At 34.6% G+C, this 19,894-nt stretch overlaps 1 protein-coding gene across 9 annotated transcripts in view; it reads right to left on the bottom strand.

The window, feature by feature from the left end:
* The window catches only part of DAAM (disheveled-associated activator of morphogenesis-like protein), a 1,051,518-nt gene that overhangs the window by 61,789 nt on the left and 969,835 nt on the right, over positions 1-19,894 (bottom strand). For all 9 annotated transcript variants that reach the window (XM_069834114.1, XM_069834116.1, XM_069834117.1 and 6 more), the window contains 3 exons: positions 13,643-13,732; positions 6,389-6,460; positions 1,987-2,214 (listed from right to left, as the gene is read on the bottom strand). In XM_069834114.1, the coding sequence (XP_069690215.1) occupies positions 1,987-2,214; positions 6,389-6,460; positions 13,643-13,732 (390 nt within the window). The remainder of the gene's footprint in view (positions 1-1,986; positions 2,215-6,388; positions 6,461-13,642; positions 13,733-19,894) is intronic.

The raw sequence follows: 19,894 nt of genomic DNA, 5'->3' as shown, positions 1-19,894 counted from the left end.
GAAATGAGTCCAAGATCCAGTGCCTAAAGTTACCTCGCATTCGCTCTTAATGGGTTGTCTGAACCAGGTATAATAATAATAATAATAATAATAATAATAATAATAATAATAATAATAATAATAATAATAATAATAATAACAATAATAATAATAATAACACATTATTATTATATTATTATTTGGAATTACAGCTGGTTTAACTCTTAAAATATTTTAAATCTTCCATTGCATTAAATTGCCCTATACAAGGTTCGGCAGAGGAATGGACTATTAGAGTTTATTAATAGTTGGTTATTGACTCAAGAATTTATATTTTCAAAATAACATAGGTAAGATAAAGTATACAGACTGTCATTTATTTCATGACAAGGATGTCCTTTAAGTGACTACCACCGGAATGGAAATGTGCTCTGTCAGACATCCACAAAATATCGGTAAAACCTTCATTTTCTTCCGTGCAATTTAAAATATCCTCACAAAACGCCCTTCGGTAGAGATGTTTTAATCATTATTTATGTGCCACCTGATTTTGTATGGATGAAAATTGAAGTCGATTTTGTATGGATGAAAATTTAAGTCGCACGAGCAGATGACAAGGGATCATGGAGTCATAAATTAAAATGGCGAAATTCACGCCTCGTAGCCTCAGAACTGTCGTTGTTCTTGTAAAGCTTTTAGTTGCAAAAGCATGTTGTGCACCGCTCCATCTTTCCATAGTAACTAACAAGGAGAGGACACGCTCTATATATCACCGAATAGAATAGGATTGTGTGAGATGAAAGTACAAGACGTACTGTTTAAAGTCATACCTGGTATGGATGGCCAATGACCCCTCTTTTTGGAAATATTGGCTATTATTTGTGACATACTTCCGTTAGGTGCTCAATAGGGAACTATTAGCTTGCGTAACAGCGTCGCCCATATGGTTGGATGCTGAGTTGTTATCCAGGGAACCTGAGTTCGAATCTTAACTGGTTCTAGGCCTATATTTTTTTCTTTTAATAATGATTAATATTGTGATCACAGTGTTATCTACTTACATACCTATATCATATTTCTCAATGTATTGAATGCTTCATCATGTTTTAAACAAATTACTAATTAACTAACATTGTATTGTAAAGGATAAACAATGAAATACTGCTCACGTAGGAAGGTAAGATGTGTCACTGGCGTCTGTTCTATTTCTGTAGCAGCTATTCTATTTCATTTTGTACCCGATTCATTATGATGTCATAAAAACACACAAAACATACATATTTCATGCACCATGCACAGCAAATGAAAGGAGGTTGTCCACAGTCACACACATTTTTCCGCACTTCTGCTGCGAAACAGATATCCTTCACATTCACAAACACTTCTCGTTCGTTTATCAATTTTGATGCATACCACGCATATTTCAACATGGCTTAGAATATAGGAGCTGACAACTGAAAGTGAATAATAATAATAATAATAATAATAATAATAATAATAATAATAATAATAATATCAAGCTTTAAAAAATGAGTAGGCATTAGGATTCGAACTCGGATTGCCTGGATGACAACTCAGCATCCAACCATATGAGCTACGCCCTTACACAGTCTAATGCTTCCCTATTAGGCACCTAACGGAAGTGTGTCACAAACAATAGCCAATTTCCAAAACGAGGGGTCATTGGCCACCCATACCTGGTATGACTTTAAACAGTACGTCTTGTACTTTCATGTCACAAAATCTGATTTAATTCGGTGATATACAGAGCGTGTCCTCTCCTTGTAAGTGGCAACAGAATGTGCGCGTAGTTCATCGCTCTTCAACTGTGTGTACTTTGACAGATATACGGTCCTTAAAATCGCCTGTTGCTATGTCGGACGTATACTAAAAGAAACAACACATAGTAGACGGAAAAAGAAAAAAATGATAATGAACAATAATTAGATCAGGCGCCAAGGTTGGAACACTAAAATGATTTCTGTTCTGTTATTGTCTGTTACATACCGAGTTGTTCATAAGAGCCTTCACGCATCCTATCAAGGACGTGTGGATGGAGCTCTGAGCAGTAGCATAGTCCATGGCGGACAGGAAGCCTAGCAGAGCAGGCAAACCGTCGAGCTCGATGAACCGCAGGACAAAGCTGTGTGGTTGTGTTCTCAGTGCAGTCTTCAGGCCGTCCAACTGTCGCGTGCGGGAGCGCACCTCTTCTTCAGAGTCCGCTGGGAACTGAAGCTGAAACAGGGATCAACAGACACTAATCTCCTCGAACATTAATGTCCTTAAAACATTTCACGCAATTGTAATTTTTAGTAGGTTATTTTACGACACTTTATGAACATCTTAGGTTATTTAGCGTCTGAATGAAATGAAGGTGATAATACTGGGTGTTCAGTTCAAAGTGTGTCATGGCTCGCTGTATGCCGTCATGTGGCTAGTCGATGAGCCTAGAGAATTCAATCTTCCTACACTTCCGCAGAGGTGTATTACTTATGTGCCAGAGAAGTTGCCTAGCAAGTACGGCATTCATTCAGAAGAGGTCCAAAAATCTGAAAGTTAGAATTTATAAAACAGTTATATTACCGGTTGTTCTGTATGGTTGTGAAACTTGTACTCTCACTCTGAGAGAGGAACATAGGTTAAGGGTGTTTGAGAATAAGGTGCTTAGGAAAATATTTGGGGCTAAGCGGGATGAAGTTACAGGAGAACGAAGAAAGTTACACAACACAGAACTGCACGCATTGTATTCTTCACCTGACATAATTAGGAACATTAAATCCAGACATTTGAGATGGGCAGGGCATGTAGCACGTATGGGCGAATCCAGAAATGCATATAGAGTGTTAGTTGGGAGACCGGAGGGAAAAAGACCTTTAGGGATACCGAGACGTAGATGGGAGGATAATATTAAAATGGATTTGAGGGAGGTGGGGTATGATGACAGAGACTGGATTAATCTTGCACAGGATAGGGACCGCTGGCGGGCTTATGTGAGGGCGGCAATGAACCTTCGGGTTCCTTAAAAGCCATTTGTAAGTAAGTAAATACTTACCGATACGTACGGTAACGCCGGTAGTGGCAGGAATGTGAACTGTTTCGAAACATATACTGTGGTGAGTTTTTTTCTTACTGTCGGGATATGTGGAGAGGGTTAAGACGATTACTTACGTATTTGTTGACATTAACTTCGACGGTCAACATGGACACGGAGCATTTGATTTGTGTTGTGGAACGCTGCCGTACGCAACCGATGATAACAAATACCCTGCGTACGACTTGGCCGCGCAAAACACAGTTCGAAAGAGGTTATGGTAGCACACAGACCGTACAAACCGCCATCTGTTGCCACGACGTTAAAGCTATACAGTACACGTTCTCAAGTTCAGATTGAACGTCTTGATTAATAGGCAACTTCTCTGACACAAAAGCTGAAACTCGCTCAACAGTGACGTCATGACACAGTGAAATGAGTCCGGGGTCCAACACCGAAAGTTACCCAGCATTTGCTCATATTGGGTTGAGGGAAAATCTCGGGAAAAAAACCTCAACCAGGTAACTTGTCCCGACCGAGAATCGAACCCGGGCTACCTGGTTTCGCGGCCAGACGCGCTGACCGTTACTCCACAGATGTGGACTAAGCGCAATTGTAAAATATGCATTTAACATTACATTAAAATGGTCAAGTTGTGTTAGGGGATTTGTTATAGAATATTCATATCAGAATTATCTTAAGTATTTCTTCAGAAAATAGAAAGCATATTATCAATTATTATAAAACACATTTTTAACATAGTCTGCACATAAAAATGAAGTTGCATGTGAGATTGAAGTAATATAGTTATTTTCAACTTAATATATTAAGGATTCGTGCTTATTCTGTTACCAACAGTAGGTAAGCAAAGAATACAAGGAAAGTGATGTATTTGAAGAGTCCACTGCAAGAATGATGGATGTCACTTTCTTGTCGAAAATGAACCAAGACTGTCAATGCATAGCTTAAGACATATAGAATGTACATACAGAGTTATATGGCATTAACACTGATAGCCATTGTCCGATAATGATCGGAAAATCACAGTTAAGCTTTGAGCGCTAAGAATTTCAAACTTTCAATTGCTTCTCCTGAAAAATGTATTCCAAATGACATCCATCATTCTTGCAGTGTACTCTTCATTTGTAATTCGTGCACTGCGAGAATCAGTGAAGTAAACTATTAAACACGATTCTTGGAATACGCTGCTAATAAATGAAATCAAAATAATGTTGATAATGTCACAGTTATGTTAAGGTTGATGTCATTATCTAATTCAATGGATCACTGCGAAATTTAATGTTGTTCTTATGAAAAATGGTAAAAAGGAGAATTATCACCACGAATACAGTAATCCTTTCCTTTATTTTCTATAGAAACAGCACTACATCTTGCAGTTATAGACTCAATTAGATCATTATCTAATCCTTAACAGAAATGTGACATTCATCGTTTTTCCCGCGAACTCTTCAAATAATAACAGTATGTCGGAACATCTCCTCACATTGAATTAAAAACTGAATAAAATAATCGTGAAATGGAGGAAATATACAGAACATAAGAGAACGAGGAAAGCAAAGGAAAAACGCAATAAAGATGTCTGACGATTTAAACAAATGAACTAAATCAGAAACCTGCTCTGACATTAAGTGACTAATGAGTGATATAGAAAAACTGAGATCGTAATTGCAAACTTTCATCCTAAAGACATGACTTTTGAACGAAAAAGAATAAGAAAATAGATTTTCCTGCATCTATTCGGAAACGGGTTTAATGAAGTTTAAATTGAGTGATTCAGTAAAACAAGTAAATTACCTGAAATTATTCAAGAAACCTAATCTCTTACAAAATGGGCATCCATTACAAACTAAATTATACTGAGAAAATAATTGGTTTCAATCTAAGAAAATCCTAAGGAAAATCAAAAGAATGCTATAGGCCTACTCTACTATTAACCACTCCCCCAAAAAATGTAAAAAGTGAGAAACTGAGATATAGTTTTTATAAGAAATAAATCACATAACTTTCAAACACTATTTCAATAATGACAATTTATTGAAACTTCTGCATGTAATTTATATTAATTTAAAACTATTTTACATTTATTCTCAGAAAATGGCTCCCACCAAATCTAAGAGCAACCAAATGGCAAAATACCGAGAAAAGTAAAAATTAACGCAGAAAATTAATATTTAGAAAAAGAGAAGTAGTACAAGAAAGCGAGGAGATTAAAAGGAAAGGATTAAGTGGATAAAAAAAGAAGCTGTTAGAAGAAAATAGTATATTCAGTAAAAAGTAAGACTGCACAGGTAGAGAAAAAACAAGTCAGAGATTCAAATACAAACGATTCTACTTCACCTATTTGGACTTACAAAAATTGTACTGTAATATTCGTAAGAGCAGTAAAATAAAGCTAAAAAGAATCCTTGTCCATTATTCCCAGGAAGAAATAGCCATCTTGAGAAAAAAGGCGGATGAATTGTTGGATTGGTCATGTACAAGTCTTTAAGTCCTGAATCAACTAGGAGATCTTGCACTTTAACAGACGAAGTAAAATTGAGATTTTAAGAGTTCTTTTGCAATGATGAAATAAATTGACAAGCACATAACAAACAGGATTTTTAACCATGTGAACTACAACCATGTAATATTGTAAAAGGTGGAAAAGACTTGAGAAATTGAAATTCCACGGTACTGAAAAATATACGAAAAAGAAAAAGTTACATTATAGTGATAGGAATATGATATTTATTCAGAACTGAGCTGCAGTATTCTTTCCTTCTCACAAAAACAATTCGGTATATGCAATCATGTATCAAAATTCCTCTTTTTTCTTTGTGTTTCTTCACTTTTCTCTACTTTCTCCTCGGTAGTCTAGTGGCACCCGTGCTTGTCTTTAGACCAACATATCGTGAGTTCGAACTCAGCTAAGAGTAATGAATTTTTCGGGTGAAATGAAATAGTCCAAGATATTTTTTTCGAAAGAGGAATTAAGCCAAGGATCTTACAAATATCGGTCTCTAATGTCTAAAAGTAGAGAATATATGGAAATGCTTTAGTGACGCCCTAATACCATAAACATCATGAGATTAATGGTCCTACATATTTCTCTGTGAATCGCATAATGGTTAACAATAACTGAACAGATACTCTTATATTAGAAAGAAAGTTATATTTTCTTCTTCAACCATTTCCAGATGGAACATTTTAGTTTTATAAAAAAAAAAATCTACTGTATATGAAAAATATAAAATTCTTAAAAAAAACTATCAACTATTGCAATTTTACTTACGCATCTTTGATTTTTAAAATCTACCTATGTAAATTCTATATTTTTAAAGCTTGATCTTCACAGATTTTAAGAGGGAAGTCACTTACCATGGCCAAGGCTTGTACTCGCTCGATGTAATGTTCTGGCAAATGAGACAAATCTGTTTCACCATCTTGATCCTGGAAAGAAATCAATGATTACATTAGATGACCGAGACCAAATATTGTTCACTATCAGTATACATGGAAGACAATAGGGAGGCATGAACGGGAAACTTAGGTACAATCTCCATATTCTTCATATCTTTCACCAACAACTTTTCGTTTCCCTGAAGAACTATCTAAACAAACACTATGTCAGAAAGAAATTATGATAAGGCACAGAGAATCCTAAGAAATTACCCAGCATCTAAAGACCGAGCGCATTTACAGGAGTAGCATTTCCAAGATGATTTTACTATAAAAGAAATACTATTTAATGAAACTATTTTCATTGATTAGCTTTATAACTTCTTTACTATGTTAACATAAGAAAATTACCTGGCTGCCTAGCTTCGAAGTGATATTCTTCATTGTCCGAAGAATATCAGGTAATTTCATAGTGTTAACACAGTAAAGAAGTTATGAAGTTAATCAGTGATTATATAAAAGTGTATATAGAACAACGAAGAACTATTTTCCTGAATAAAGTTAGTTTGTTGTGCTACTTAAGGGGAAACGAAATTGCTTATCTTAACAATGTTAAATTATGTCTTACATAAGAAATTTTTCCTCGAAAACTATTGAAAATAGGCAGCTGATTTTTTACAGCCCATGTACACGTAACTTGACTTTATGCTGAAAGAGTAGTTTTTCAGTACGGTAATTTATTTCCTTACAGAGAAGTAATTTTCCTTCATTCGTATGTATCTATATTTTTCCAACGATTTTCAGTACAATACCCCCTGTAACATATCCAAAATTTAACAAATTTAAAAACATTGTTTCAGTAGACTATATGTAAAATATACAAATAACCAATTCCTCAAGATTTCAGCTTTCTAGATTAAATAAAAGCTGATAAAAGGTACTTTTTGTGTGGGAAAACTAAACTTACGGAAAATGAGCGTTAAAGTAAGACACAGAATTTACATATACTGCATCCCCTCTTCAGAAAAGCGAAAATGGACGCCATTCTAGTGAAATTATGTATACCATTTTAATGAGGAAAATTAAATTAAAAAATGAGGATTAAAATTTAAAATTTTACACCATTTCTCAGAAAATCCAAAAATCGAAATTGATAAAATTTCAGTACAGCTGTACGTGTTATAATATTTCAACGAGGGAAACCAAATAATTTCTTCCAAAAGCCAATTACATTCTTCCTTAATGCTCTAACGTTACTTACAAACAAACAAACGAACTTTCTTGGTTACCTGAAATTAGCGAACTGGATTGGGAGTAAAATGAATAATAGAAACTGTAATTTCTTTAGGCGTTTAATTTTCCAACATATTTTGAAAGCTGCTTAGCTTATGCGACAAAAGAAGTTTTCACCGTTCATAAACCACTTTACAGAAGTGATCTCTTCAGTTTAGGCTTTATCATGCTCTTATTTTCTTTTATCAGTAATTGTGATCTTTATTTCATCTTCAAGTTGACTACCGGTACATAACGAATTGCATTGTGAATGGCACTAAAGGAGTTTATCTCTTCTATCATCTATCCCTGTGTGTATTACATTTACTCCCACTTCTCTTTAACCCTTCAACTTATCTTTCACACAAAGAACCTCAAGAGTGTGGAACAGTTGAAGCACATGTGAGGGGCTGTAGTGCCATGTAGATCTTACGTTGAAGTCTGCTCAAAAATTAGTTCATTATATTTTATTATTGGAATTGAAGTGTCTGCAATAGAGACGGTAACCTCAATTCTTCGCACATGGAAGGAAGTTTATGCTCGACCATGCCGAAATGTAGTAATTATACATCTGGTAGCAGTCCTTTAATGCATGTCATTAAAGTACACCTATTCATTAAAGTTCAGGTTTTCGATTATTCTCGGTTATGCAATCGAAAGACAACGAGGGAAACGTCACGGAGGCTGGAAATCCAATACTGTCGCAGAAGGTTATGTTCTGTTACTATAATAATTAGCGTTAATTGTAAATAATATTCAAATAAATTCAATTTGTCATCTCGTTTTTTCAATTCTGAATCAATTTCCAGGTTATATCAAAATTAGTTCATGTTACATTACATCAAGGTCAATGACATTATTGTTCCTCGGAAAAAATCAATACTTTCGCGTCTACGCACATCTCACAATTTAAGAGCTATGAACAAGGTCAAATATATACTTCTGAATAATTTCAAGTTAGAAATATGGTCGAGCATAAAAAGTCGTATGACACTTGCCTATAATGGTAATTAAGACGCTCGTATGAAAATTATGAAACTCGCTTGCGCTCGTTTCATAAACAAACATACTTGCGTCTTAATTACTATCATTATAGGCTCGTTGCATAATGTACTATTATAACACACTATTGAGCAGGACTACCGAATAATTCGATTATTAACAACTACCGCATTGTTCAACATTTCATAAACAATTTATAGAATCCATTCAGTTTAAATATAAGGTATAAAATAAAAACCGAATAAAAATTACCAACGAATAATTCGATACAGTAGACTTCTGATAATAAGCGGTAATTAATGCAAGACCTTCCGCGAAATATCGAAAATCGCGAATTATACGCAAAATTGTGTATTATTTAAAGTGCAGTAAAAGTTACTCTGAGACAGGTTTAAAATATACTTTAGTATCAAGTGAAAAATATGAAACAGTGCGAAACATTATAATATTATACAATTCTGCAGTTGGATGGAATCTTAAAACAAGAAACACAAGTTTTACAAAATATCTTCAGACACTATTTAACAAAAATAATGTCATCTTTTTTTATTTCTTAGTGGAGTGTTCATTTTTTTTTTTTTTTTCTGATTTTAGGTCACACATTTCTTAAGAGGGGGAGAGGAGCGTAAATAGAGTAAAAACGAAAATGACAACGTTACTTTGTCTCCCACCTAAGAAAGCACCGCGAATTATCCGCAAAGGGAATTATCCACACGTGAATTATCGGGAATCAATTGTACGAATATTTTAATAGAACAGTCATGCCAAGGACAAATTTATTCCATAGAGCCAGTAACGGCCGGTGATCGAAGTCCTCAGTGAGGCCAGATGCAACTAGTTTAAGTGCCTCCGATAGGAAGTGTTTATGTTATTAATTATTACTGTTATAATATTATCATTATTACTGTATTATTATTATTATTATTATTATTATTATTATTATTATTATTATTATTATTATTATTATTAATGAAAACTAATAATTTCACTCACCAAATAAGCTGTTATGCTCTGAGTTTCAGTGATTGTTTCAGTGTGATGAAGCAACCCATATTATGTGTTGAAATTCCCCTTTCTTTCTTTTCTTTTTATTTTTTCCTTTGACAGCAACAAACAAAGCCAACAGAGAAGTTTTTTTTTGCACCACATTACCACTTAACCATTTATGTTGCCCATACCAGGATGCAATAGAAACTAACGTTTTAAGATTATCTGTCAGAAAAATTGTCTTCGATGTCGTAGGTATCTCGGTAGGCTTTCTCTTAATTTAAAACTTCCTTTCTTTCACTATTATTTCTTCTCGAAAAAGGACACTCTAACAATGAATTAACTACACCAGCATTATTTCTCGCATTTGTTCCTGTTTATATTTTCCCGAAATACATAACAACATTGGCCCAGATTCACTACTGTACTACGAAGTACAATAGTACAACACCCTTAACTAAGACATAAGGGGAGAGAATAGTGTGGGTCTTTGCCTGCCAAAGAGCTGAAATTTTTGTTATTTATGGTCTATTTAGGAAGACAAGTCACCATTGCTATTCCCACCCCACTCTACGCTTGAGGCCGGCCCATGGATGGGAGGAGTGAAACCTGACCAGGCCAGACGAATTGTGCCTCGGCTACAACGTTTTAAGCGTAAACTCAAAGCCCGTGAAAAGACACGAAATGCAGAAGCCAGACCTGGCACGAGCGATCCTGGCCTCAGAAACAAATTTTACTGCAAAACAGGTCTATATACATCACAAGCCAGACCCGGCACTAGCGATCCTGGCCTCAGGAACAAATTTTACTGCAGAACAGTCTATATACATCATAAAGTTTTCAAATGCTTCTACAACGATATATGCTTCATTCAAATAACTATTCCATTATATAAAAACACAAAATTTGATTTCAATTAAGCCAAGTGACTGAGGCCCGGCCTCACTTGCCTCAGTCAATCAGCCGCCACTGCATAGAGCACATGACTTCTAGGAGAAATGAGCATGCGCAGTAAATTTAGGATCAACGATAGTCCATAAAGCTACTTACTGCACAACTTTCTCCATCGACCATAAACGATCGTGACGAGTACAGACCGTACGCATTGTGCCTATTGAATATCAAATCAATCTTTGTATGGATGCATATTAATTTAAATTAGCAAAATAGTAGGCCTACATTATTTTAATTGATAGTGTGTGCTATTTTCAACCAGCACATGCGAATTGTTACATTGCGATGGATTCATCAATTATTGCGTAGACGTTGAATCAGACGATATTAGCGTCTTCTAAAAAGAAGCCACTAGCGACGTTAAAAATTCATTTTAAATTGGGAAGGTTCACGTACGACAAATCAATGATCTTAATACAGAACTACTGTCTAACATAAGTTTTCATCGTTCGCATGAGCTGGCCTGGTTAAGGTCATTTAAAATGTGGAAGACGTTTCGTGAGCTCGTTAATATTGAGACACCCAATAATGTGTCTCGAAAATTTATGTGAAGTATTTAGACGCTCATTATTGTATATTATTTCATCTTCTAGTGGTCACTTATTTCTTAACTTATTGGGTATAGCCTATTATACGTACAATAAATTATAATTTTTTACTTGTGCTGAAAATTAACAACAGGCGTGTAAATGATTGTGGTAGTAGGTATTTTAATGTGTATTCTAATCGATGAGTCCAAACAAAGTTTCAAATGTAGCACAGAATATGGCCAAGATGATGACAATGTGCAGCGAGGTCTTTTTTTGGTGTCCTGCGGCCAGAAGGTCAAACTGCACTCTTGAGACTGCTGCCAAGGAAAGCGTGGCTATTGTAAATAGTATTTTACGCTCGACCATGCTGAAATGTAGTAATTATACACCTGGTAGTAGCCCTTTAATGCACCTCATTAAAGTACACCTATTCATTAAAGTTCAGGTGTTCAGCCAATGACAAATCACCTTTTTACCATTATAAAATCGCAAGTATCGATTATTCTCGGATATGCAATCGAAAGACAATTAGCGAAAAGTCACGGAGGCTGGAAATCCAATACTGTCGCAGAAGGTTATGTTCTGTTACTATAATAATTAGCGTTAATTGTAAATAATATTCAAATAAATTCAATTTGTCATCTCGTTTTTCAATTCTAAATCAATTTCCAGGTTATATCAAGACTAATGTTCATCTTATTCTCTAGATTATATCAAGGTCAATGACATTCGTGCCTCGGAAAAAATCAATACTCTCGCGTCTGCGCACATCTCACAATTCAGGTCAGTTCGCTACTCACATAACCATAACATTAATACTTTTGAATAATTGCAAGTTAGAAATATGTTCGAGCATAAAAAGTCGTATGAAACTTGTCTATAATGGTAATTAAGACGCTCGTATGAAAATTATGAAACGCGCGCAAGCGAGTTTTATAAACGAACATACTTGCGTCTTAATTACTACCATTATAGGCTCGTTGCATAATATACTATTATGTCTTCAGCTGAAGAGTGTTTAGTCTATATAACACACATCGATAAGTCACTATGCGTATACTAAATACGATTATTAATTTGTGAAAGTGTTTATTTCTTTTATAATAATGGTAAACAATGATGAGACATTAGAACAATAAAACAGGTGCTTGAAGACAGAATTATTACATTTGTGTTTTGGCCAAAACCCTCCTTCCCTTAGCACTTCTATTTACAAGGAATTTTGGAAGACAGAATAATTTACGAAAGCAATCCCCGCACCTTGAAGAAACTGAAATAAAGGATTCGGGACAACAGAACATGAATTTCCACTCTGAATTTCGACGTATTAACGATATATTAATGAAGTCCTCTACAACGAGCACCTATGTAAAAACTGGCAGCATTTGCAGCAAAATCCAGATATCAACGTTACAACATAGGCCTGCTATGCAGACTTGGAGACTAACAAGTTACAAGAAACACCGTTACTACTCTATTTCCAACTAAAGATTGAAGTAGACTAAACAAAACCGAAATGTATTACTCCGCAATCGCAAGCTAGCTACCAAAGCAGCCATCAGGGCGCATTATTTTCAGCAAGTGAGCACGCAGGGCAGCCACCGTCTGATATATTGCAGACATTTCAACACATTCATTGAACTAACCCGTAAAATGCTCACAGAGGGTTAATGTTTATTATTTATCTACTGGGAATATTGGATTTTCATTTTCTGTAGATTCGTGATTAAATATTATTCTTTGAAGAGTGGAGAATTTCTTTAATTCTACAGAAATTTATTTGAGGTTGGCAACACAATCTAGCACTGTGTTATACCAGCTGTGCTGATGTGCTCTGTGAAGCTGCAAGTCACCTTGGGAGGGATTTAATGCCTATTACGCATGCGCGTTGCCATAATACACGTTACAATGATTTAACACGCAATGTCTGAAACTACTAATATAAACATGTTGTTTAAATCGTAAGAAAGTGTTCTTATAAGCATGTTTAATTCACTCGTATTCCATGTATATTATACATTTTGTTATTTTTGAAGGAACTATTTTAATATGAGGAAGAAGCATGAGTTTGGAGGCGTTGTGCGTCCAATAGCCAATCACAAACCATTATGCCACGTGCATTTATTTACATTTACTTCAATCTTTAGCTGGTAAGAGAGTAGTAACGTTAAAGTAACACCGTTACTAGTAACCGTTAAAGTAACACCGTTACTAGTAACCGTTAAAGTAACACTCCATAACGAAATTGTTATTTAAATAAAGTAACCGCAGATTTAGTTCACACGAAGATTTTTGGCAAGTAGCATAATTGTTGTTTTGAAACAACAGCAGTTTGTTAATTTTCGTTCTCCCCTTTACTAACCTTGCACCAGATGGTTTGCATTCACTCCAGGGTCACAGAGCTGGAAACGTATTTAATTAAACGATGAGGATATGTGGATTAAGGAAATTAAAAACATTGTATTTTTAAGCATTATCTTTAAGTTACCTTTTTCCTGCTGCAGTAAATCTGCCATTTCTTCTCAGACGGCAAACTGAGCATTGCAGCCTTATTCGGAGCCGTGAGGTCAAGTTCCTCCTGCAACATCATAATGAAGAAAATCAGTTCAACATCGAAGCTATACGTATATTCTTAAACCTTGGACTACTATATTGTTGAATCTTCCAGACATTTCCTGCTCTAAGTACAGAGTTCTAGCAACTGCGATTATTCTAATCGAACATTTTGCTTACAGCAAGTATAACCGTGTCGTTCTAGCTTTATTATTCGTAATTATTGTATAAATTGCTTAATCACGATCCTCTCGACATACGGGAAATGTCAGTTACAGGATGAACTAACCTATTTCAACCATTTACCGTACACTTCGAACACCCCATTCACCAACACTAATATGTAAAGTTGGAAATCTCTCTATATAATGAGCCGGATATTGTTAAGCCCCATTCACAATGAAAATTAAACGCAAGCGCAACATAAACGCAAGACCTTGGACCCTTGTTATTTAATGAAAGCATTCACAATGAAATACGTAAGCGCAAACGCTAACATAAACGTAAGAAAAGTTTGCAAAACTCCAAACTTTTGCGCTTGCGTTTATGTTATTTTGAAACAAAACACGATCGCAGAGCGCTCGTTTTACTAACACCATCTCTTGGCTGTTTCTACAAACCGAATTTTTCATCAAATTCTGCTTCAGAACGTTCCAAGTAAATAATTTTCATTTGCTACGGAATGATTTGATGAAACATTAATTGCTTTGTATCAAGAACAGCGTTGTCTTTATGACAAGAGACACAAGTATATAGGCAATGCAACTTGCATGAACATAAATTGTACAGGTGAATGGTCACTTATGTAATTTGTTGCAATTTCTATAGTTTCGTAATATATAGACGACTTTTCATCAGATAATCCAGTGGGCAGTGTCTACACATAACCTTTCCACGTTAATTCTAGGAGGCCGTGCTAAATTCTAGCGTTAACGCTTACGTTTTCATTGTGAATGGTATCACGTCTTTATGTCTTACGCTAACGTTGCGGTAACGTTTGCGTTTTCATTGTGAATGGGCCTTTAAATTCATAAACATAAGAAGATTGGATTGGGCCGGGCATGTTGTGAGAATGCAAGGTGATAGAGTTGCGAAGAGAGTTTTTAAATTTATTCAGATGGAAAGAAGGAAGGTTGGGAGACCGAGATTGAGATGGGAAGACTGTGTGATGGATGACATCAAGACTTTGGGTGTTAGAAATTTGGAGAAGTTTGGCATTGGATAGGGAGGAATGGCGAAAACTTCTGAAGAAGGCCAGGACCCATGAAGGGCTGTCGTGCCATTGATGATGATGATGATGATGATGATGATGATGATGATGATGATGATGATGATGATGATGATGATAGAAATCTTTCTCCTTTAAAGGTGCCTTGAGTTTTGCGTTCTTTGTAGGTAGCCTATATTCTGTTTTTTTTTTTTTTTTTTTTTTTGTTTCCTATTTTATCAACAGTAATCTCACTAGAGGTTTTGATTTATCTAGAGAAAATCAAAACTCGAGTGGGATTTAATTGACTATTACACGATTAGAAGAGAGTAGGCTATACAAAGATTAGAAGTAACAAAGTGTACAATAAAATATTAATTGGCTTACGAAAATACAACTGTCTTGAAATGTATTATTGTACCATCTCAACATTACGCTAGATGGCAGTAGTGTTTTATGATGATGTTTTCTTGTTACCGGTATCAGTTGTGCCAATTATGGAATCATCATTGAACTCTGTGGACTGTTACTAGTCAAGTAGGCTTTGTTGATTCAGTTTCATTTTTATTAAAACATTTGCATTACATTTCAATCATCCGGATCCCAGTAATCAACGTCACTTGACAGATGATTTTCAATAAATCTTAGTATTAAACAATCTTTAATATATAGCAGAAGCTATAACAAACATAACCTAAATAATATAAACAAGTGTTAGAAAAGTTTTAATAAGGGATGATGAAATAAACAAGAAACGTTTTAATTAACGATGATGAAATAAAAAATAAACATGGATAATTTTAAAAGAAACAATTATTGAAAGTACAATTTTCAAATTTGAATGTTTTGGTGGTTCAGTTGATGTTATATTGGACGTGTGCGTAAAAGAAGTGAACTCGTTGGTGTATATGGTGTATTCCTCAACTCATTCAGGATTTCCGAATGGTGCTCTTCATATATGACCAGTGATCTTTATTAATTCTTGTTCTTGAATGCCAAAATGCGAGTCATATTTGAAAATGATGTGCATCGACTGGAGTGGTTTGTAATTTTCTGTTTTTTGACGGCCAGACCAGTGCAGTTTGAAATGATGGCAAACAAAGAAACAAATGCTAGGGTAGTGATAAAAATAAACAAATGCTAGGGACGCGATAAAATTAAACAAATGCTAGGGACGCGATAAAATTGTGCGATAAGCGGCCATGATTGGTTGAAAGACGTCCTTTCGTACCGTTTTATTGGTCGAAAGTAGTGTGACGTAGTAAAAGTGTAATAGTCAGTCATAAGCTTCTGCAGTCTTACGAAATTTTTGTTCTGCAGTCCCAATCGAGAAATTGGCCTGCAGCAGTGTCAGTAAGTCGAGGAAATGTCCCCTTTCTTTCTGAGACTTTTCTGAGCATTATTCCTAAAATTTATGGAAATTTCATGATTTGAGACGGTAACAAAATTTATAAAATTAATAAGATAGTTTGTTTTAATCAATGAAAATGCTTCAAACATTTAACCTTCTGCGGTGGATAGTGTTCAGCATGACTTGCTCTTTATTTACTCGTAGTTATCTGTGTGCTGGGAGTTAACGGCACAAAAATACAGTACATTCCACATTTCATTTAAAAAGATTATGATACATAGTAAAACAAACTGAAAATGATACGGTGTTTATTTTCGGTATTTGGTCCACCAGGCAGCACAATAAACTTATCAAACAGAACACTACATTAGCGTCAACTATTGAATAGGATTTTCATAAATTCCGTCAAGAAATTTAATTCTTTGAAACAAATTATCTATCTATATTAATAATAAATCTGTAGCCGAAATTTTTCTGGTAATTTTCGACTTTCCAAAAATAATTGGTCCTAACATATATAATTAACCACCCTGAAACCGAAAATCGCATTTTTGAAATTTTTGTTTGTATGTCTGTCTGTATGTTTGTTACCTTTTCACGCGATAATGGCTGAACCGATTTATATGAAAATTGGAATATAAATTAAGTTCGTTGTCACTTAGATTTTAGGCTATATGGCATTCAAAATACTAAGGGGGCCTGAATTAAATAAATCGAAATATCTCGCTTATTATTAATGTTTGTGAAAAATGTTACATAACAAAAGTTTCTTTAAAAATGATTTCCGATAAGTTTTATTCATTACAAAATTTTGATAGGACTGATATTTAATGAGATAAATGAGTTTTAAAATTAAAATAACGCCATCTAAGACGGTGCAATGAATTAAGAACAAATGACTTCGTCTATAAGAGGCCTTGGACAAGAACTATCGAAACAGGGGCCTTGGACATCAACAATCGAAAGCTATTAAACATAGCCTACAGAGAATGTTGCTGTGTTTGTATGAAGTAATATCAGAAGCTAAATTAACCGATCTGTATAATTAATTATTATTTCACCATTGGAAAGTGTAGTTTCTCTAGATGGACATAATGTTATTACAGTAACGTCTGAGTAAATCGAGGACAGGTAAGATTAAAATAGCTTCTTATGCACAGAAAATTTGATGGGCTATTTTGTACATTCGTTTTCTGTATTTCTTAAAATAATATTTATGTACACTCATTTTAATCTCAGAGAATTAACGAACAACGAGAGTGTATTGATTTAGTATGCAGTAATAGTAGGCCTACGTTAGCTTAGTAATCCATTACTTTATAATTTAAAATTTTAACTATGCTCAATTGAATCGTGTTAAAATACATAAAATATATATGCAATAAATGCAATGCAAAAAAATTGGGTAATGAGCGAAGCAGATTATCTTGCGCTGTTGTAGAAGTTGTTCCCTGGATCAAACGTCCTATTTTAATTATGTAATTACTTTATATTTATTACTAACGGGTGCAGCGGAGCGCACGGGTACGGCTAGTTATTATTATAATTAAAAACTCTTCTGGGAATAAGAAAATATTAATATACTAGCCGTACCCGTGCGCTCCGCTGCACCCGTTAGTAATAAATATAAAGTAATTACATAATTAAAATAGGACGTTTGATCCAGGGAACATTCGTGTTTGATAGAAGGATAAATCGTTTAATATGTTACTTAATTTAAATTGTATTTAAATAATTAAAATGCGGTCATTTTGGTCCAGAGAGCACTCAGAAGTTACTGTAATAACATTATAGCATTATGTCCATCTAGAGAAACTACACTTTCCAATGGTGAAATAATAATTAATTATACAAATCGGTTAATTTAGCTTTCGATATTACTTCATATAAACACAGAAACATTCTCTGTAGGCTGTGTTTCATAGCTTTCGATTGTTGTTGTCCAAGGCCCCTTATAGACGTAGTCATTTGTTTTCATTTCATTACACCGCCTTAGATGGCATTGTATTTTAATTTTAAAACTCATTTATCTCATTAAATATCAGTCCTATGAAAATTTTGCAAGGAATAAAACTTATCGGAAATCATTTGTCAAGGAAATTTTGTCATGTAACATATTTCACAAAAATCAATAATACGCGAGATATGTCGATTTATTTAATTCAGGCCCCCTTATAACCCCCTTTTAAATAACGTATTTTGAATGTCATATAGCTTAGAATCTAAGTTACAGCGAAATTAATTTATATTCCAATTTTCATATAAATCGGTTCAGCCATTATCGCGTGAAAAGGTAACAAACATCCAGACAGACAGACAGACAGACATACAAACAAAAATTTCAAAAAAGCGATTTATTATTAGTATAGATGATCAAATTTTAGCCTATTTCATTGTCCTCAATTATTAGGTTACATCAAATAATTTATAGACTATTTCCACATAATATTAAAATATTATTTTACCATAAAAAGGCATATAACATTAGTCACACTAAAAGGTTTACTATTACGCCATGTAAAACATTTTAGTTGTTTGGTTAAACAAACACTGCCGAACATTTATTTTCTCCTCTTTAACAATAGAGGTTCCATCGGTCCTGGATTATAGTGAAGAAAAACGTGAATTTTCGGAATATTTTCAATACAGACTCGGAGGCACATTTGTCCCCAAAGCAAAGAGTCGAGCAGCTGACGGGTTATTTTCCAAGATATAAATCTACGACAATGGACCTATAGTTTACTTCTATTCAGGAGCAAACTGTAATGATAATTCACAATTTTACTTGCATTATTGAAATTGCACTAGTAATATTGAACTCATCGTTCCAATGGAGTATGTAAAGATTTCATCAGACCGGAAAATGGAAATCTATGTCCCAATTATTTTGTTCTCTTGGAGTCAAGTCTTGCTTCATTTAAGTTGTCTCGCTTGAAATAAAATGCTGTGCTTTAATTAAAGGAATCACCTCATTTGAAAACTCATTAAATGTAACTATCAAGTCTAAGCCCCATTTGAAGAACTCGTTAAATGTAACGACCAAGTCTGAGATTTTAACACGGTTAAGAGATTATGTTAGAAATAGCCCGGTTTAACCCCTCCCTATCACAATGATCTGCTGGAGTCTGTCTAAACAAGCAACGCAGTGTAAACGTGCTTATTTTGTATAATATTCACGGTAATAAAGGTTGTACTTGTCACTTCACAGCGACAACTTAGCTTCTGCACGAACCTACAACTCTAGTCTGTCTGTCAACTCGAGGGTTACGGACACGACATAACCATGCTGAAGGTTACTCATCGCTAGGCGGGGGATGTTGATGACCTAAAAATCTACTTAAAATGATCATTAAAATGCCCTTAAACTAATGGTTAAATAACATAAAATTAAGAGAAAATGACATTTAAATATTATTCAAAGTACTCGTATCACAACTTCTTAATAATTAGTCACTTTGTTTCAGTGACTGCCCTGCAAATCTCGGAGAGAGGAGGCAACTTACTGGAATTTGACTAAGATAAAGAAAGAGGGCATGCAACAAAATGAAGGTTTTAAGGGAAAACTATAGATTTTAATGAGGGTTTATAATGTGTTTCAATCAGGGGTGGTCCATGTCTGTGCCTTCATT

Source organism: Periplaneta americana, chromosome 8, assembly GCF_040183065.1.
Source record: "Periplaneta americana isolate PAMFEO1 chromosome 8, P.americana_PAMFEO1_priV1, whole genome shotgun sequence".
Lineage (NCBI taxonomy): Eukaryota > Metazoa > Arthropoda > Insecta > Blattodea > Blattidae > Periplaneta > Periplaneta americana.
Note: the sequence above shows the minus strand (reverse complement) of the source record. Positions and strands in the feature narration are given on the sequence as shown.